General features: G+C 32.6%; 1 protein-coding gene across 3 annotated transcripts in view; it reads left to right on the top strand.

Moving 5' to 3' along the window:
* The first annotated feature begins 4734 nt into the window (after positions 1-4734).
* LOC110021683 (telomerase reverse transcriptase) overlaps positions 4735-22087 on the top strand; it is a 76003-nt gene continuing 58650 nt past the window's right edge. For all 3 annotated transcript variants that reach the window (XM_020720273.1, XM_020720272.1, XM_020720271.1), the window contains exons 1-3: positions 4735-5122; positions 9556-9682; positions 18129-18297. In XM_020720273.1, the coding sequence (XP_020575932.1) occupies positions 9637-9682; positions 18129-18297 (215 nt within the window). In that variant the 5' untranslated portion in view covers positions 4735-5122; positions 9556-9636. The remainder of the gene's footprint in view (positions 5123-9555; positions 9683-18128; positions 18298-22087) is intronic.

The raw sequence follows: 22087 nt of genomic DNA, 5'->3' as shown, positions 1-22087 counted from the left end.
ACTCAGGTGACAAATATTTATAAATTATAATAATTTCATTTAAAATATTTTATTAAATTACTATAAATAGTAAAAAGATTGTGCAGTAAAAGAAAACAGTTTCATTTATTTTCATTTATTTATGATACATTTTTTTATTTTTGCGAGTTATTGTCTAAACGTTTACTTAAAAAAGATATATGTTTAATCTTTTTCAACCCAGCATAAAGACAAACAACTATTTTCATTTTCATTTTCGTACACGTTTACATAGCATTCTCATATCAGAAACATCCAGAGGCGACTCCCGTATGCATGCATATGTTTTATTTTATTTTATTTTTTTTCTTCCATTTAACAAATGAAAACATTAATTTTTGCATATTATAGGATATGTGGAAAATAATAAAAACATGTGTAATTAACGTAACTATTGTAAAATGAAAACATACAACCTGTGTTGTCTGTAGTATGCTGTCATTTTTCCTCAGTATAATTTTTTATATTCATTTGAGATTTTGCCTTATTTACAATTTCATAGAAGTATTCAAATTATCATTATTCCTATAAAATTTTTAAATAAGTGATTTAAACAACATTTCATTAATATTAATACATATAATGTTAACAAATAAGTAAATTTTAAGCTAAAGCTTCAAAATTTATTTTTAGGCATACTTGAATTTAATAGTTACTAAAGTATAAATAAGTTTTAAACTTATGTTTCTTCATTTCATTTTAACATTAATTAGATAGGAAAAACAACAATTAATTATTGAAAACAAGTTTCATACCTGAATTTTTATTCATATTTTTATGTCTTAGCTTCTTTGCCAAATTTCCTAATTAAATTTTAGCCAAATTAAGTCATTTTCATTTATTTACATTTAATAACTTTCCTTGAAATTCCTGTCTTGTCCTAATTTATTTGAACAGATCAGATGAGGCTCAATTGAGCCCTTCACTCATGTTTGTCTTTTCCCTCAGAGCTCTCAATCAAGTGCTCTTATAAGTCACACGATTCTTTTTTCCTTCCTATATAGCTCGGATAGGGCACAAGGCAAGAAATCCCATCGAATGTCTATAACACGGAAAATTGCGTTGATGGGCGAAAATCGCTCAATTCCCCTTGTCCTTCCTCCGCTTGCTGCTCGCGGCAATTAATCGAGCCACTCGAATCTCTCTCGCGCGAGGAAAATTCACTGTTTTCTCTCTTTTCTCCCTTCGTACGCGACTTGTTTGATCGATTTGAGCTGCCCTTGCGTTTCCTTCTTCTTATCCTTCTTCTTTGGGTTCCCCTTCCTTTCTTTATTCGTCTTTCCATGACTTCTTTTTCTTCTTCTTTTTTTAGACTCGCCGACTTCGACTCTGTGCCCCGACTTCGTATACTCCCCCAATACCACTGTCTCAATCTGTATCTCTCTGTACTGCGAATGAAAGGAACGGGAGAATAATCTCTCGTATAATCCTTCCCATGAGCGGTGGAGTTTGAGTTAGCTACGCCTGTCTTTCAGGTGTCCTAAACAGATTTTTTCATTTATTCTATTAAGTTAATAAATTTTTATAACAGTTAAGAATTTTTTATTACCTTTCTCACTTAGTGGGATAAAGGCTTGTTGTTGTTGTTGTTGTAGTTAAGAGTTTATTAGAACAACACTCCTATGAATTCTAATAAGAATTTATTTATGAGTTTTATAATGAATTTGGGGTTTACTTGTTTGAATGTAAAGTATAAATAAAAATTTCATCTCTAATTTCAAAAATTCATGTTTTTGAGAATAATCGAAGCACTAAATATCAATGTCAAAGTAAATTAAAACCGCTTTTCTCGGCCCATATGATCCAACCTGTCGACCAAATCTGTAGTCATCTCTTTTTGTGCAAAACATCCTATTTTCTCTTCTGTGCTCGTCGTAGTCTTACATATGACATTTGCCTTACGTCACATGTATGATCATCTTTGTTTTCTCTCGTCTTCTTTTTCTCTGTTGCAGTCGCTGGTTTATTAGTGAAATCAAATCCTCTGCTTACTTCGCCTCTTCTTTCACGTCACACGTTTTATTATCTTTGCTTTCTTTCTTGTGCTGTCTTTCTCTGTTTCACTCGCTCGTGTATTAGTAAAATCAAATCCTCTACTTAGCCTCTTCTATTAGCGGAATTGCCTCTTCAGTTCTTTTGAACTGATGTAGCCGGTTTAGTATTTTTTTTAGTCTGAGTTTGTACATTTTTCTTATCTTATAAAAATTTTGTTCTCAAATTTAAAAGAATGTAATGATAACAAATACATTGTAATTGAAGAGATATGAATAAAGCTCTCATTTTTTTAATTTCTTTTGTCATGTAACATCTCCTATGTTTTCATAAGATTCTTACAATTGCAATATCATGTTGAGAGGTCTTTCTTCATCAAATTTAGTATATTTTTAGGCTCTTCTTTATATGTTGTGTCAGGTTTTATCAATTGAATCTATGACAATCCAACTTGATTCATCAGTTATGTATATTTTATAGGTGTAGGTATATGAAATATATCATCATGGATTTGAGTTATTGCCAATCTCTAAGCTATATTTTCAAATTGTTTTAACAGTTTTATACAGTCATATATGTTGTTGATTTAGCTTTTCTTTTCTTCCAAAACACTGTTTCTTATTCATCGGATTGAGTTTGATAAATACAATCTAATAAATATCAAAATCCACCGATCTATTCATCATAATATTTTTTATTGTTAAATTTAAGCAACATTCTGTTTATCTCAAAATATTCCAATTTTATCAATATTGTCATCTATTAAATAGTATCCATGACTTTTCTTTCTGTACTTCATTACAATGTAATGGTGTTTTACAATTTCTTCTTTAAAGAGTTTCATATGGAGACATTATGATACTTGTCTGCAAGCTGCCGGATGCAAATTCTATTAGTGATATACTTAACTCTCAACTTCCACTAAAGATAAACGTACAAAAAGAATAAATCTTCTAATGTTTGGATTATTCTTTTAATTAACCATCAGTTTGTGGGTGAAATATAGTACTGAAAGTCAGTCTAGTACTTAAATCTCTTGAATTTTCTACAATAAACTTAATGTAAACTTATTATTTATATAGCATTATAGATTTTGGTATCAGCTGCAATTAAAAAACTTCATCAGCATATAATTTTACTAATTTTTTCACCTGATTTATCTATGAAATGGAAAAAAAATGCATATTTTTTTAGTCTACTGTAATAAGCTATATAGTTTAATGACTGTCTCGATATGGGTAAATTAATCACAAATCTGTTTTATTTCATTTTTTTTCACTCTAGTATTGAAGAATATTAAGATTGTCCACCTGACATTGGATGCTCAATTTTAAATAATTGACATGTGGAACGCTTAAACCCAAATTTTACCTCACCACTTTTCATTTAGGGCCATCAAAATATTCTTCAGTTTATGATAAATTTTTTCCTGTTGGATGAATAGTGTAATTCGATGTATGTGCTTCTTAAAGGTTTTTTTTCTTAAATTGTAACATTTAGTACACAAATTCTACTTTTGTATCTCAGTAATTCATCTTCATCAATTTATGGTTTCGATGTTTATGCATTAAATTAAAAATTTTCGAAAAACCAACATCCTGATTTAATGAATCTTATTTTCATTGTTTTAATGTGAATTGGATCGTGAGTTGAATTAACAGAATGAAATATTGATCGTTCTAATTTTATAGTGACAATTCCAACTGATCAAAATTTTTAATTAAATGTTCTTGTTGAGTGACCAATTTATACTGCCTAAAGCTTTTATATTTAATGCATTTGCAAAACTCTTTTTTGGATGATATAGTACATTAAGATCATAATTTTAGTAAGTTCTAGCCATCGTTTTTATCTCAAATGTAAATATTTTCGTAGTGAAGATATATTTTATAGTAATTTAAAGTTGAATGTAAATAGTTAGGTGGACAGTCGTAGCCTTTTCTAAAGCCAATGTGTAAAATAGATAAAGTAATAATAAATTTTGCGGTTGGTTTACCTAGATGGAGACACAGACAGGACATTATATTGGTCATTATTGATAGAGTAGCCAAATATTGGTCATTATACTGACATTATATGCATATTTATTCTCTATTAGCAGGCTTTTGCATCTCTTGTAATATGAGATTTCTGTCTTCTATTTTGATTCCCTTTTTATTTCTCGACTTTTGTGGATATATATCTATGGCTCTTGAGGAAGTGTGTGAATTTAAATAGGGGTTTTTAAAGCTTGTGAAATATAATTTTATTGATTTTCTTCTTCAATATTGTTTTGGGCTTTAAAAAAATTTAGTGTTTTTTTGTCTTTGCTTCTGTATTGGTTGGATGTGATTCTTTTTTGTTCTAATGCAATTTGGTAGTGGAGTTTTTCTAGGAAAAGTCGTATCCTCACATCAATGTGAGGCCTGAATTTTTTCTTGGTAATTCTTTGATCTGACTGTTTTATTTGCTTTATTTTTTATGCTTCAAGTTACTTGGATAATTGATTTACTTTTTTATTACCGTTTTTTTTTAATTCAGGAACAAGTTTACAATTGAAGTTTTGAACATGTAATCCTTTTATGATCATAAATTTTTTGTCACTATTATATTACCTTTTGCTGAAATTTTCTATATTTTTTGTTTTTATCAAAAGTGGCAAATAGTGGTTTAAATTAGATGCTTGTGATGCGTATATGAACTTTTTTGCTTGATTTATGCATCCCTTCATATATGTACACCCTTGACCCTATGATGTTCAGGATTAGTAGGACCTCTATATCATTAAGATATTAAAAGCTTAACTTTATAAAAAACATTGTATTCTTCCGCCCTAAGTTTAAAAAAAATGCCAGATTTGGTTATGAGGTCAACTGAATAATCCTCTTCACGTGTTCAATTGCTTCTAGTTCCTGTATCTAGTAGTCTCAAATTTCGGAAGCTTGGAAATTTCCACCCTTCACGGTTGCTTCAAGTTCCAGCCGGCAAGGCTGTGCCACCACCGCCGATAATTGGTGACAACTATGAATTCAATTCACCTTGTAATGATGTTTCAGAAATTTCCTCATCTTCTCCGCAATCCAGAAAAAGAAGAAGGGATTTTAGTTGGAAACGAAGAAGGAAACACAAGAAGGTATCTATGTTTGCTTGGTTTTACTATCAAGTAATGAGATTGATATTTAGCTCTTGATAATATTCAAGCGCTTTATTGACATTAGCTTGTTGAGGCAGCCAAATACATGACTGGCAGTGACGTGTGTGGTGAATATCATGCTTCTTTTTGTTGTTCTGTTTGTATTTCCAAGTCAAATTTTTTGGAAAATAAATATTCTATAGTTGAAGGGACATCACAATACCGGGCTGAGAAGGTTATTTGAAAATAGTTTTTATAAATCTGTTGTAACTCACGATTTCAGATTGGTGATGATTGACCTGTGTACTTTTGAAATGTGCTGTTAATTTTTTTTTCTTATTAGTAATTTATTTGCTGAACGGATTTGTTTTTTTTTAATTTTATTGTTTTTTGTGTTTTTTTTTTGTTTAGGTAAGAAAGTCATTTCTTTTATTGCTATTCTTTGTTTAAAGATTAATTGTCTATTTCCACTTTGATGCTTTTTATTGCTATTCTTCGTTTAAAGATTAATTGTCTATTTCCACTTTGATGCTTCTCTTTCTCAATCTTTTTTCTCAATTGTGATCTTAATCAATCATAGCTTTTGTATCTGATGACAGTGACTGAAGCTATTCATCCCTTATTTTTCTAGCATATATTGAGTTAGGAAGCTGAACTGAGCTTTTCTTATTTCTTGCATGTGACTGCGCACATCTTTATGTTATAATAATTTTTTGTTTGCATTTTGTGTTGATATATTCTCTAGTGTTGTCATTAATTAAAGATCTTGAACATAGTTATCTTTTGTAATTTAATGCGTTTGAGTTTTGTATTGCTTTGTTTGCTATTGCTCTTCAACATTATCACACCCCGTTTTCACAACTCTCACTTAAGCGTGAAATGTTGTAGTGACAGGTAGCAGTGCTAATAATATTTTTCCCAAAATTCAGCTTTTTTTCTGTTAAACATGACTCAGTGGTAGAAAACTAATTTTCTTTTATCTTCATGAAACAACAAAAATCTTTGTATGATCGTTAAATTGATCCATCACAACCTATATCACAGAATCATACATAATTAAATACATCTTGAAGAAACTTAAAGCTTCAGATTAACATCATATGTTTAATTAAGTTACATCAATTCTCTTTAGTATACATTTTTACAGAAGCATACATGATTAAATGCTTTATTATATTTATGCTAAAGGACAATTTATGCGGGGTTATGCCATGGGATAGGTTGGCATTTTATAATGACTTGCATATAACCAGGGATTCTCTACTTTTGAGAATTTTGTGTTGTAATAAACCAAGCATTATTAAGGTAATGTTCAATAACTGTTAAGAGTTACTGTTATTTTGTGTTAGTTATAATATATGTTGACAGATTAGGTGGCATCCTTGTGTTGTATGAGTGATAGTGGTTTGGACCATTATGACAGAAAAATCAAATTAAAAGCAGTATTTTGATATTACTAGCCAACTAGCATATGCATTGAATTGTTGGGCAATTGTGTTTTGATTGTCTTTGTTCAATTATAAGATCATGACTTAATAAGGTGTTTATTGCACGATGCTACTTGTCTCTATGGTTGGTTAAATGATTAGTATGATATTATTTTTTTTTGTTTTGTTTTGTGAACTTTTGATAATTGTATGATATTAGTTTTCTACTGTCCCAGATTTTACTCTGGAGGTTGTTTTAGGTAAAGGGAAAGATGAACCTTAGTGCGGTGACTTGGTTTGTCTTTCATCTTGGGGCTTTTAATGTATATGATATTGTTCTAGGGCCTCTATGAAGTGTTTAGGAAGCGGATCTAGCAAGATGGTTAGTATTGGAGTTAACCAAAATTAATGAGAAAGCAAATATTATTTCTGAAAAGCAAGTAGAAGTTTACAACCAATGCAGTGTAATGAGAAATAACAATAGATAGGGCACAACTCAAGTTGGGCCGTATTCCAATGGGGCCGGTGGACAGTTAGGTGGATTGGACAACTTGAAGATGGTAAGGGGTTGTAGCTAACTGCGGGACAGGTTGTAAGAGGGAAGGTAAGGGTTGCAGTTGGTTGCATGAGAGAAGGTCGGGTTGTGGTTGGGTGCTGGAAGGATGGTAAGAACTAGTTGGAGGTGGATGGCATGGTGGAAGGGCAGTTGCTACAGGAAACATCAAGGAAGGTGGAATGGGGCGGAGGAAAGGTGTAGTGGCCGACTGCAGGAATATCACAAAAATTTACGTTCTACAAGGTGGCTGCAGTTGGAACGATATCAACAAGAATGAAGGGAAGAATGCGGGGAAGGGGAAATTGTGGATAGTCTTCACCTCGGAACAAGATACTGCCGGAACATTTCTCGCCCTTAGATACAACCCTAGAAGGGAGAACTGAAGATGTCGATGACTGTCTCGATAGAAAACATAATGAATAACTAAACTTAAAATACCAGAAAAGTAAATATATAGTAATAGGATAATTAGGAGTGACCCAAGAGGACGGCTGACTCCGCCACAACGAAAATACCTGGATCGGTTTAATCCAGTCACAAAAGAGGGATCCCACTTTTCATCGAAGTAAATCCCATGTAGGATACCCCTGTGTCAGTCTTCTGGGGTTTGGGGAGTTTCAACCTCATTTTTCGAAGCTTCTTTCTGCACCTCATTCGACCTTGTACTTCGTCTGAACTTCAATTAAGCTCGAGTTAGAATATGTAGACCGGTCATTTTTTTTCCTTTTTTGTGGCGAGCATAATTACTTGAATTCTATTAAATGTCATCATAACATTGATCAAACTCGTGCTATAATATTACCGATTTATTGTAATACGTAGTAATATCATGATCATTTTGTTTATTTTTTCATAGCTGACTTTTCAACTAAAAAAATTGCGAAGAATTCTCCAAATTTAAATAGAGATTTGGACTGACCTCCCAGATATCTTGAAAAGTGAGAAGGAATTGATGAGGCTTTTCTTTGGTATGTTCCATGGGTTTAATGAGTCATGCCATAACCAAAAAATTTTTGGCCTGTTATTTTCTTTTATTTAGATCGTTAGCAAAAGGTTTTAAAATTTCTTAGGTTAAATTCTCATTTTTGTCTCTCTCGTCGATGGCTAATTTTATGGATTGAACCCACTCGAGGTAATCGTGTCCTTTAAGTTTTATAACTATAAGGTATGGTGGTAAATTTCTAGGAAAATATTTGATTGATACAATCATGAGAAAAGCAATTAGGTGCGGTGAGGCGGTTTTAGAATTATTGGAATCAATCGATGCGACAAAATTTTCTTGAACACCATCATCATTCTTCAGAATCTAAGAAGAGCACCACACGTACAGTGGCTACCTGAAGGGCAAAAAGAAACATGGCCTGGTTTGGATAAGGTCTCGACCTACACAATTTCGAATCTACTTTAGGTGTCAGTGGATGGACAAGGAACAACGATCAAATTGGAGCCTCAAATCAGGTGACATTGGTCTTTGAACGCCGTAATCCAATCATTACCTTTCTGACTAGCTCCAATCGCAAATCTTTGAATGTCACGATCCAGTCTTTGCCTTCCCAGCTAGCTTTAGTCGTGACTGTATCACGAGGGATCGTTTGGGAAGACGTTGGTATTGGGCGAAGCCGGAAGGAGCGAAGCGAAGGTTTCTGGCAAGGTTGGAACCCGTGGATAACCATATCAACGAGATTCAATAACAGTTTTGAAGGTGAAATTCGGTTGTGATGCCATGTATTTTTTTGGATGGGAAATATAATTACTTTTCTTCAATTCCATTTGAAACGATTACAAGTTAAAGGAAGGGGGGGGGGGGGGTTGACTACAAAATTATGAAATTCATAAAATCAACCATAACTCCCCATAATAAAAGAGGGAAGCATGAGCATTACCAATAATTCTAAATTCTAAAAGTTGAAGTTATTAAAATAGAAGAAACTAAAATTAAAATCTTCCTACAATTCCAAAAACTATTGAAAATTAATTCCAAATGATCCCTCAAAAAGCAAATTGGGATTAATTTTGCATAGTCGAGGGACTATGTTGAGATTTTTTTTTATTGGGGTAAATTTTATCAATTTTTGTATGAGAGATCATATGGGATTATATTTGTATAATTGATGGAAAAAATTGGATAAATGTGAATTCTTGGTTTAGGTTGGCCATATATGAAATATGATGAGTAAGGGGAATATTTTTCGAGCCATTTCTCGAAACAAAAATATGGAGGACAAGAATCAGATTACACAGATTGTTTTTGTATTCTTTAACGTGCAATATTTTTTTAATTGCATTTCAAATGTTGCATATTTTGATATTCGTCTTTTTTTATTGTTTTTACATCTGAAGGCTTTTCTTAGAACAATTGGTTTTTGTAGTTAAATTTATCCTTTTCTTGGTTTACGCATTATAATTCATGTAGTTTCCTATTATATCATTCTTCCGTAATTTATTTGCAGATAAGTTCACCTTGCTTAGATTGTATTGTGTGGCATTCTTCAAGTAAACTTGAATTGGGAACATATATAGAGAGGAAATTGATGTTCTATGATAGACGCTCGTCACATTCCTTGTTTCCAAGGCAACGTATCCTTATTGCTGTAAATAACAAATATTTTAGTATCATTTTATGTTTAGTAATATATATATATATATATATATATATATATTAATATATATATATTTGTGTGTAAGTTTTGTTACTTTGGGGAACGTTTGTTGCCTAGTCTGATCTTGTATAAGTTCATTATAATGTTGGTCATTGTAGCTCTGTTTCTTTCCTAGAGCTTTTTTTTTTTGGGGAATTTTGAGTGCCAAGGTACATATTAGTTAGTTGATTTTACACGCATTGGTTTTCTTTCTGTCCTTGGCCTCATACTATCCGTTCAGAAAATTAAGAAAAAAAAGCACCAAAAATTTTACTCAGGAAATTTGGACTGCGTACGAACTCTTGATTTCTTTTGAAGGCTTCACGGTATGTTGACATTCTGCTTTGTTTGCATGTTATTCTTAGAGAAAGTTACTGGAATACATTGTTAGAATTTTATATGCAATATGAATGCTAATTACTGATGCAAGTAGAAAAACATTGATAGCAACATAATCTATATATAAGGAACTAAGGCAGAAAAAGAGAGAATATTCTTTCATCATATATATGTATTAAGAATCAATCCTATCAAATCATCTTTATCATGATACACACACAGTCACAAGCCCAATATTAATCATTTGTAGCGAAATAGTAGAAACATTTTCATCATTTAAGAGTTCCTAAACTGCAACTCTGTTATACATCGTGGTTCTATAATTTTAATCACATACGTTATTCAATGCCATCATTTCACAGGACAATGAAAACTGTTAAAACGTTTTCGTACATTTGTCTCTCATTCTGCATTCTTTTTTACTTGAAAAATGGTTCAAAACAGTACTTATGATTTTGAAGTTAGTAGTTAGCATTACCTGGTAAAGTCAAATTAGTTTTCTACACACCCTATTTAATTTTTATTTTTATTTTCATATAAATCAGCAATCTCACAACTTCTTTTCATTGATGCACAGATGAAAATTTTAGGTACTATTATACAGAGTTTAATTCATACCTTTTACTGTGAAATAAAGAATCTGTCAGACCTTATTGGATTATTTTATTTAAATCTAATTTTATCTTCTATTCTCCCTTCTCCCCACTATTCCAACGAAAAAATTCTGGAATGAAGTATTCGTCTTATATTCTCCCATTTTTATTCTGTTTATCTTTTTCTTATTTATTGTTAACTCATGCTTAAATTTTATGCCATGACATCTGTAGGAAATTATCAACCTGTGTTCTAGATTAGGAAGGAATTTATTTCTTTAGGATATTTTTCAACATTTACTTTTTCCTTTTATTATATATTTAATTTTTGTGGGATTCCTAATTTAAAGGGATTTTTTTTTCTATTTTGTGGGTTGGTATGCTGGCCATTTTATTTTATTTATCTAATAGGTTGTAATTCATTATTACAGGGAATTAAAATCCTTTCCAGATTTCCTTATGATATCAGTGCTGTTGTCTTTTTATTCTGTGGCGAGTCTTGCAACCTCTCTCTGATTCACTAAAACAGTGAACGATTTGGCCTCTGTGAACGTTTTGCGCCTTGGTCTTGGTAAGCTTTGTCTTCTCAACCGGCCTCTTCAAAGCTCAATCTTGCAAGTGCATCCCCATCTCTTTTAACGCACATATATAATTCTCCCAGTTCTAGAAGAACGTCTTTGGCATAAAGTGGCCTTTCATGCACGGAGAATCCCACCGTTTCACTGCTGTTACGCTGCCATCTCGCAAGGGATTTCCTGCTGCAGTTCTTCGACCCAATTCACCTCATCATTGGCGTCTGGATTCCCTGGAGCTCCGTTGAGTACAATATCACTTGCATGGAGTGTTTGCTAGGCGCTGAAGACGATGATTCCACTGTTGTACTCCACGACCTAGAGGCGTTTGTTACCCTAGATCTCATTTGTTTTGATCGTCCAAGACTCTTCTTTGGGATCTCTGTCTTCCTCGCTAACAAAGTGAAGCCCGGTTGTAGTGTCAATAAAGTGAAGCTCTTGGCTCACAAAAGTATTAGCCCTCCTTATCGTTCACTCGCCTAATTGGACTGTATTGACTCATCCACCTTATCTAATTTGCACAACAAGAATCAGACGAGCACTTTGTTGGGCTTTACACTCTTATCATGACCAAATATGGAATGACCTCACAATCTTTTTCCTTGGAAGTTTCCTCTAATTCTAACTCTACCATCTTCAGTGTCTATCATACCAGATAACTCTTCTCATCTCTTTACGAATGATAAACAACATGACAACTTTCTTCAATGGTCACAATTTGTCTTAATGTACTTCTGTAATGGGGGGATGTTGGTCATCTTGCAGACGAAATCACATCTCCATAAATGATATATTCTGAAAACCGGGCTTGGAAATCTGTTGTCCACATGGTTATGTCATGGTTAATAAATTTTCATGACCACAGAGATTGGAGAAAACTTTCAACTCTATTGGATAGCTAGAGAGATATGAGACGCTGCATATGAAACCTACTCTAGCACTAAAAACTTAGCTATTTGATTTTGATACCAAGCTACATAATTTATGACAGGGAGAATTAAGTGTTACTCAATATTTCAATAATCTCAAATGTTGGCTACAATTTGATATATATGAAGTTTTCGTTATGATTCTGCCTTATTTAGTAGGATTATTGAACAAAAAAATGACATCAAATTTCTCGTTGGTCTCAGTGAAGATCTAAATGAAGTCAGGTGGGACTTATGAGAATTGAACTCATCCTTGTCATTCGAGACGCTTTTGTAGAATTTTGAAAGGAGTGCAAAAAGAAGATGATGATAGACCAACACAACATAAATTAAAGGATTGACTTTATGCACTCACAATTCATCTTTGAATAAGATGATGAAGAAAGGATGATTATTGTGCGATCATTGTAAGAAAAATTGTTATTTGAAGGAAAAATATTGGAAATTACACAACTAATTTGTATGTTAGAGGCCATCTAATGGAAGATATGATAGGGAGAATCATGCAAATGTTGTTACTGTCACACCTTAAATTGGGCCCCTTAATGGTCAACTGTGGTGCGATAGAGATAGAATTTTCGGTCAGATTCACAGCACTTGTTCTGACTTGTAGAATTAGGACTTAGTGGGTCATGAACCAGATCAACTAAATTGTTGTAAATGTATATGATACATTTCATTTTATAATCCATTCAAATTCACATATACTAGACAACGTGAAAAATTATATCACAAAAAAAAAAAAGACACACACACACACACACACACAAACTATTAAATATGTACCCAAAAGGTTGTACAAGCTCTCAAAACTATGAAATACAAAAGCTGTACATGTTACATTTGGCTATTCACACTAATGTTCCTTACCCCTTTCTTAAAATCAACAGTGTAGAGCGCATTACAATAAGGTTAGCGAAATAATCTAGACTAAAATAATGTTTTATTGACGAAAAGAATTGTGCTTGCTCATATGTGGCTCTTGTATATGACCACAACTCATGTGACAACATGCTATAATCGTATAAAATATGTAAAATAAAATATATATAATGTAGAAAATCATGCCTGCAGTTTTAAACATGCATTTCATCCATTCATGTTTAATTATAAATATATTCATAGGAGTCATCAATCTAATAATAGGAGTTTTATTTATAATTGTATTGGGCTCAACTATCTTCATGTCATGTCATGTCATTACATCGTCATTCAACCCAAATGCTTCATCAACTATTGATAAAGCTTGGTTTCTTTCTCAACATAACAATTATCACTAACCCCCCATCATCTCAACACTTCGTTACATTGTGCCCCCATCTGATCTTAACAGTTCCCAATATTTCTTCTCCATCTGAATACTAGAATTCTGGAATCCCATCATTTCTTATCATCCATACTTGCAAGTATTCATGTAATAGCCTACTTATAACATCATTTGTGATATTTTTTAAACCATAATTTATGTAACAAACATTTGTCATTGATATTTTTTATATCATATGTATAAATCATAGTAAATGAATACCTGCAAGCAATTATTTCAAAAACATGATCATTAGATTCATATAATAGTAAAATCATTGGTTATATAAGTGATAAATTAAATTTGCATTTACACAATACAGGTATTCGTCCACAATATGCAGAAGTTCTATATGTAATAGTTTCAAACATAAGCACATGGAAATCTACAAAGTTATTTTTTCTTAGATTTTAACACATGATTATTTTACGAGAATTGACTGCGCAACCCTATGATGAATTTCCTCATGCTTGCCTTAAGCTCGCTGTCTAAAATGAACAATCTGACATTCTTAAGTCTCTTAGGATATTCATAAATTCTTATCTCAGATTTTGATTTAACCCACACATAAAGATACATGTCAATATTGGGTTGCCTTGCTTGGCTTCTCCTTGTAAATTGCTTGATATCTTCTCTTCTTCCCCTTAAGCTTCCCTTCTCTTTGCTCTGCTAATTTCATACTCATTGCCCATATGGAAGCACTCAAGCCAAGTTCATAGTCTCTAACACTAGTTCACCTCTTGCTACAATGACCAGAAATAAAAAAATGCACTGATTCGCTACAAACATCAAAATGGAAACATAAGTAAATGAATGTATCAAATATCATGGAAGAGGTATTCCTACCTTGTGATCTCTTCTTGGAACCTTGAATTGTTGTTCCTTGCGGGTTACGCGATTGCTGTCATTTGCGCCTATTATAGTGTTTGAGTCATTGTAGCGTACATACGGAAGAATTGAGAGGGGAATGGATAAATTGGAAGTCTCTAGAGTAATTTATTTATCTTAAGATGAGTCTTGACCCTTTGATTTCATCCCATAGTTGTGGTTGCTAAAATGATTCCGTGCCTACAGTGATGATGTGGGATTGGGGAGGATAATTTAGATTAATTAAGGGTAATTAAACTTAAAACCTCATAATTTTATATTTTCTAATACACTTGAAATTCATGTGTAGTGCTATATATGAAATTTGTCGATCTGATGTGTAGAATTTTATAAATTTATTCGGTCGAGTAATGAGGGATACAAAATTTGGGGTATGCTTTACGAGGGCTAAAATTCTTTTCTTGATTTTTTGAGATTTGGTTGTTACAGTTATTCCCTTATAAAAATTTGTTTCTCAAAATTTTGGAATTTACTCAAATAAAAATGGATACGTTTGTTTTATTTCTCGAAAATTTGGAATTTCTCTTCTTTAACTTATTAACATTTATTTCTAAAATGTTTTCAGGCTCTTCAATTCAAGTTAAATTATTTTATTCTTCTATGTCTTCATGTGAAGTCTTCTGGTCTGGATTTTAAATTCATTTTTCTTCATTGAAATGTGAAACACATCATGAATAGTTGACATATCGGTATGTAGGGTTAGCATGTAAGCAATTGGACCAATCATTTCTATTATTTCAAAAGGATCAATGTACTTGGGACTCGACTTTCTTCCCATACCAAATCTGATTGTATTTTTCATTAACCTGACTTAAAAATACAAAATTAGCAGTTTTAAATTTTACCGCTTTGTGCTTTGGTTCGTAATTTTTCTTCGGTTGATTCTAGCAGTTTTCAATCTATCTCTAGTTAACCTTGTTTTTTTTGTGGCTTTATACTTAGGATCTAACATTTGACATTCAACCACTTGAACCCAACTTAATAGAGTCTTGTTTTTTTTCCCATAAAGTGTTTTATGAGGATGCATTTTGATGATGGATTGATAACTGATATTGTAGATGAACTCGATTATCGTGATGTGTTCTTCCTAACTTTCTTTAAAATCAAAGACGTCAACAAATATTCTGATACCTGTATTTTCCTTTCTAATTGTCTATCGGGTTGTGGATAAAATGTTGTAATAATATGCAAATGCGTACCAAGTCTTGTTGAATGTTTTTTCAAAATCTAGATGTGAATCTTTCATCTCCGTCATAATTGATAACTTTTGGAATTCTGTGAAATCTCATAATTTCTTTTACATATAATTTGGCTAACTTTTCTACTGAAATTATCTAATTGATTGACCAAAAATGAGTTGCCTTTGTTTGTCCATTAATGACTCAAATACTGTTGTGAGTTTGCTTGGATTGATAAAATCTCATAACAAAATCCATATCAATTTTTTTTTTCATTTAGGTATATGCAATGATTGTAGCAATCCATTAGGTCTTTGATGCCCATCCTTTATAATCTGACGAGTCTGACATGTTGACAGATCAAACATCATTCTTCTAACCTGATCATCAACATATCAACTAGAAATCTTTGTACATTTTAGTTTTGCTAGATGAATTGTGTACCTTGAATGATGAGCCTCATGTAGGATTTTAAATCTCCAATCATAATAACTATATACCCAGTTTTCTTAGTTCTTTTTAGAGTCTCGAAGTCGCCAACTTATCTATTTATATGTTGTATAATTTTTTTATTCGAATAAATTTTCTTCCTGAATTATATAAATGATTCGAAGAGGAGAGAATTTAAATAAAAATAATACACGACAACATATAAACAAAAGTGGAAGACTTATATATGGGAGTCACTACAGGATATGATCGAAGTACCTCGAAACACAATCATGAGGAGTCACTACATAAGCCACTCATAATCAGAGAACCAAAAAAACTTATTTGTTTTGGGGTCAAGGGTCTCCCAGAGGAACATATTCCTCTGGTTAATTACATCTTGGGGATTACCCCAGATCAATTTCGATAGAATGAGCTTTGCTTATATTATCATGTACCTAGAAAATAAGCCATCAAAGGATTATTTCGTATGAGAATGCCTCGATGTTCTTTGAGGCTCTCATTAAGCCGCAGGGCAGAGAGGGAGTCTCTTACATCTCAAATGTTTTGTATCTCATCGACATACAAAGCCTACGACATAACCATGGAGGTTTTTTGCCACTGTTGTATTGGACAAACAAGAAAGAAACACTGCTGAAATAAAGAAGAGAGAAAACAACTCTGAAAATATATAGTACTTTGTCCTGACAGCATTTTACCAACCTGCTTGGCCCTATGTGCTTCATGGATTGGGCTTAGAGGTAGGTTTGCTCTGATCTGCTGCTGCTTTCTTCTCTCCTTCAGTACTTTTCTTCTTGTCTTTCTTCTCCCTTTTCTTTAAAGCATTCATGTGTGCTTTCAGAACAGTTGCATATGACGCTTGGAAACGAAGGTAATCCTTTGCAGCGTGCGAACTAGAGATGGTTTTCTTTGCATCATTAGCACGAACAAGACACCTATATTCAATGACTTTACCAGCAGGCTCCAACTTCTTCCTCTTGGCCTTGGATTTCATGGATGATCTTTTATAAGAACCCAAACAGAGCCCTTCTCTTTGGTTCTCTCATACATGTTGGTCAGCTCATTAAGAAAAGGGTCTGGTTGTAAAAGTGGTTGTTAAAGGACCATTTCCTCTACTAGGCTGCGGACCTCGTGCTCAGGGACTGTTTGATAGGGTAACAGGATTTGAGCAGAATTTATGGTGGATTCAACCGAAGTCTTTTTGGCGGGAACAGAGCGGAAAGAGGAGAGAGATGAATTTCGGGTCTCTCTACACAGCGATCCCGTCGTTTTCTTCCCAGTTATCTTTGATCGCAACTGTATCGTGAGGGTTCGGTCGCGAAGGAGATAGTTTTGGGCGAAACTATGAAGCCAGGAGAAGGGGTGTGAAGTGGGCGAGGGAGTGGAGAAATATTTGCGTAAGACAAAGGAGGGCTATATATATATATATATATATATATCTTTGTACGAATATTTTTATTGCTGCTAGTTATTGATAAAATGTTGGTAACAGTGCTTTTTAAATTTTAATCATTATTTCTGATAGTAATGATGACTAAAAGTCTATGAATGCCCATGCCATGTTTTATAAGTTGGTGAGTTATGACAAATCTAGTCAGAAAGCGATGAAATTGTTTATTAATTTTACCTTTATTAGGGATTTCCTCGAGTTTTGATAAACATGCTGTAGTAATCCTAGAATTAGTGAGAGGCTATTTGATAATTGTTATGTTAGTGCAAGTCTAAACTCTGTTTGTAAATTTGATATGTGTTGACTGGCTAGGAAAGAAACCTTACAGTATGGGTGTGGGTCTGGTATTCTCCATTTCCTTGTTGTATGTTCTAAAATCAAGAAAGCCATTATATGATAGATTTCTAAGATGATGACTAATTTTTTCATTGTACAAACTCAATGTTTTTTTTTTGTTTCGTTGTGCATAATGTAAAAGTACCTTTCTTTTTCTTCTAAAAGTTTCCTTTCTTTTTCTTCTTTTCCATGCTATCTTTCTCTTGCTCCCTCTGTGTTTCGTACATTTGGCTCTTAAAGATGGAACCATCTTGACAATTACGATCGAACCTTCACTGCCAAATCAATATTTTTTTAGTCACAGTAATGACATTATGTATTTGCATCCTTACAAAAAATTCAGATATACTAAACAGGTTGGAGCCAACAAAGTCTGGTGCAATTTCTCTTCTAAACCATATTTTTGGGGTTTCTACAAATGGTGTCGAGTCGCAAGCACTCTGTTCATGTCTGAAGTCAAGCAACTCTACAGTGGCCTGTTCTTGTTGCAAAGCATCGAAGTTCAAGTGTTTGTAAGTAGATTTCTCCTGTTGCTTATGTTTATTTTCTGCCACATAATATTCTTTTTAAGTTGAATGTACAAATTTGTACTGGGCATTTAAAACCATTTCAAACATTCTACAACATCAACGATCATTATATCTTAAACTTTTTTGCCGTCCTTTTCATGATATAAGGCTGTTTGACGCCCTAAAATTGTCCTTCTTTTCATGATATAAGGCTGTTTGACGCCCTAAAATAGCTAGTTGTGATAAAAATGTGATTACAATTTTTGCTTTTGGAACTCGATTTTTGTAACAACTTGCTTTGACAACTTATAATTAATCAAGTCAGGAACTGCGGTCGGATAATATTCACATTTAAATAAATGTTCATTGAGTTAGAAAATTTCAATATAAAAAAGAGCTACTAATAATCCACAGAGCACACAATATAGAAAAATCAAAACATCGAGAAATAATAATTTAATTTATAAATAACTTATGAGGCCGATAAATGACTATAAATTATTACTCTGAAGAAAATAACATAAAAAAAAGCTACAACCTCAACACAACATAACATGATGTCTATCAGTTTTAGTTCTATAACTATGTCTCTCATCTACAATCTACAATTTTTCTTTTCTTGAAAGAAAACATTATCAGACATATCAATCTACAATTTTTCTTTTCTTGAAAGAAAACATTAAATTTAACAGTAAGTTTAGGATTTAATCAGTAATTATAATCTCAATATGCATTAATTTTATATGCGAAAGTTATGCATGAGTGACCAAATGATAAAGCACCTCATTACTTTATAAAATCATAAACTTTCACTTTAAATACATTTCTTCCCGTTTTAATTCAAGTATTTACCCTTTTTCACCTTCTTAAGAGTATGTCGGGATTACCGTCAAGTCTGGATATATTCTCAACATTGCACCCATAGGCACCGCACCCTAAAAAATTTGCTCCCAAAGGTGCATTTTTGCCATTTTTTAATCGTGCAAGTCAGTAAGACAAGCATTTGCATGTCATTTTTTTTTAATTACATTCATTTAAACTCATTGAATTTACCATTCCTTTTTTTTTTCTTTTCAGATTATTCATTTTAGAAATTCTTTGAACAACATGTCTCTGATTATTAAAGCATTTTTATGAAATAATAAGGGAATTCTTTATTAAATAACACATTAGTACAAGAAAATGATTGTTCACTTGCTTTCAAATATCTCTGAAATATTTATTCTTCACTTCACTTAGTTGACTATTAACTATATTAGTTATTGTTTCATACAACTATAAGAATCTTTTTCTAAAATAACTTAAATATATCTAATGACATATAATTAAAATGACATATATAAATAAGTTTTCAATTTGTTACTTTAAAAGGTTATGTTTGTTTCCTTGCACAAAGCTCTTCTTTCCCTCTAACAACTTTAATTGATTCAATCTTTAATCTTCTGCCTTTTAATTTTTTGTTAAGTTAAACCCATTATTAGCATTTAGTAAGTAATTTGATAATTTCAATTAAAGTAATTAACATCATAAAACCCTAAATACCTTCATGGTTCTGTTCTTGTCGTTAGCTCACAAAGCTTAAATGTCTTCCTTCTTCGCACCAATATCTTTCCACTAATGATATCTGTTTTAAATTCATAAAACCTTAAATGTTAATTTTATAACATATTTAATCTATTAAATTTATATAATTAAACTTGAAAATTTTCGGATAACTCGCATTAACCAGCTGAGAATGATTTAATCCCTCCCTGTTTTTTGCTTGATGTCGGCATGGCTTTTTCTACTCTCGATTGAGCCACCCACCCTCTACCTTATTTGCCTTCTTCGTCTCCTTCAACTAGGGTTCGACATGCGAGTCTCGACTCTCTTTCCTTTTGTCGCGGTTCAACCCTACGTCGCTGTCTCGTCCTTTCTTGTTCGGCTTCGATTCTTCCTTCATGCATGCAAGGTTCGACTCATACCCGACACGAGCCTTCCTCTACTCCCTTCTGTCTCCTTCAACAAGGGTTCGACTTGTCTGAACACAACGAGCACAACATCCAAGCTGCTGATTCATCGATAGATCAAATAGGGCTCGACGTCGTCTCCTACGCATGCAAGCTGCAAATTCCTTATCTTCTTTCTCTTCTTCTCTTCCATCTTTTGCAGGCTTGTTTGTCGTCTTTAGGTTTCATTTGTTTGAAAGGGGAATACGACCCTAAAATCTAACGAAATCCGTATTCTTGCTATTCAATTTATTATTATTATTGGCTTTAGTACTATATATATATATATATATATATTTATTTATTTATTTATTTATTTATTTAAAAATTATTGATTACAATTTATTCTCATAAGAATTTCATCACGAAATTTGAAATAATCATGAAAGCAAATATATTTCAAATGAAAAGATGCTAATATCTTTCTTGCTTCTCAAAAAATTTTCCCCCCAAGTAGCATTCCTCTTGGATTCATGCTTCGATCACAAATGAGATATCTCTATTACGAAGTTTTTTCACATCATATTCCAAAATCCCTTCAGGTTCCTTAATGTAATTCAGATCAGACTACATGTCAATTGAGTCATCTATCACCCTGCTAGATTCATGTGCAATATACATTCTAAGTGAAGAAATGTGAATAAATTATGCATTCATTGCATATGAGCTGGTAAAGTTAATCTGTAAGTCACCTTTCCAATCCTACATATCTTAACTCCATATCTCGACTCAATTTTTCCTTGCACATCTTTTAAAGGACATAATTCAATCAAAATAAACTCTCAATTTTCAAACTCCACTGGTCTGTGGTTGACATTATAATTTTTTCTGTGCCAATGTTGAGCTGCCCTTTGTCTGATTTTGAACAGTTTAATTTTTTCAATTGCATCATTAACAAAGTCATTTTCACAGAACTCGGTTCGCCGATTTTAGCCAAATATGAAGGGGTCCTGCACTTTCTTTCATACGAAGCTTCTTTTGGAGCCATGTCAATGCTAATTTGGTAACTGTTTTTATAAATAAATTTTACTAAAGGTATATGTGATTCCTATCTTCCACAAAAAGAACACACAATTTTAGTAGATCCTCCAAAGTCTAAATATTCCTATATGACTCTTCAAATGTTTGAGGGTGGAATGATATATTGAGAGTTAATATTGTGTCCGAAACTTCCTGAATCTTCTTCCACAATGTTGAAGTAAATTTGTCATCTCTATCGAGGATAATAGATTGTGACACTCCATTTTGATCCACTTACAACTTAGCTAACTTTTCAATTGGATTTGTCTGTTTAATGGGCAAAAAATGACATTATAATATTTTCTCTAACTATCTTGCACTGCCCTTGATCTGCCTTTGATCAGTTTAGTCTTTTTAATCGCATAATTGGCCAAGTCATCTCCAAAGATCTTGGGTTCACCAGTTTTAGTCAAATATAAAGGTGTCCTGCACTTTCTTCCATATGAAGTCTCATTTGGGTTCACCAAGTCACCTCCAAAGACCTTGGGTTCACTAATTTGGTAATCTGTTATTTTAAACAAATTACTAAAGGTATATGTGATTCTCATCTTCCACAAAATTCAAGAACATATAATTTTAGTAGATCCTCCAATGTCTGATTAGACATATATGTCTGTTCAAATGTTTGAGGAAATTATTTTCTAAAAGTCATCCTGGTGCGCAAAGTTTCTTGAATCTTCTTCCACAATATGGAAGTAAATTTGTCATTTCTATCAGAGATAATAGAATTTGACACTCCATGCAAGCTTACAATTTGATCCACATACAACGTTGCTATCAACATG

Source organism: Phalaenopsis equestris, unplaced genomic scaffold (assembly GCF_001263595.1).
Source record: "Phalaenopsis equestris unplaced genomic scaffold, ASM126359v1 Scaffold000139, whole genome shotgun sequence".
In the NCBI taxonomy this organism is placed as follows: domain Eukaryota; kingdom Viridiplantae; phylum Streptophyta; class Magnoliopsida; order Asparagales; family Orchidaceae; genus Phalaenopsis; species Phalaenopsis equestris.
The sequence above is the reverse complement of the archived record's forward strand: the minus strand, read 5'-3'. Positions and strand labels throughout refer to the sequence as shown.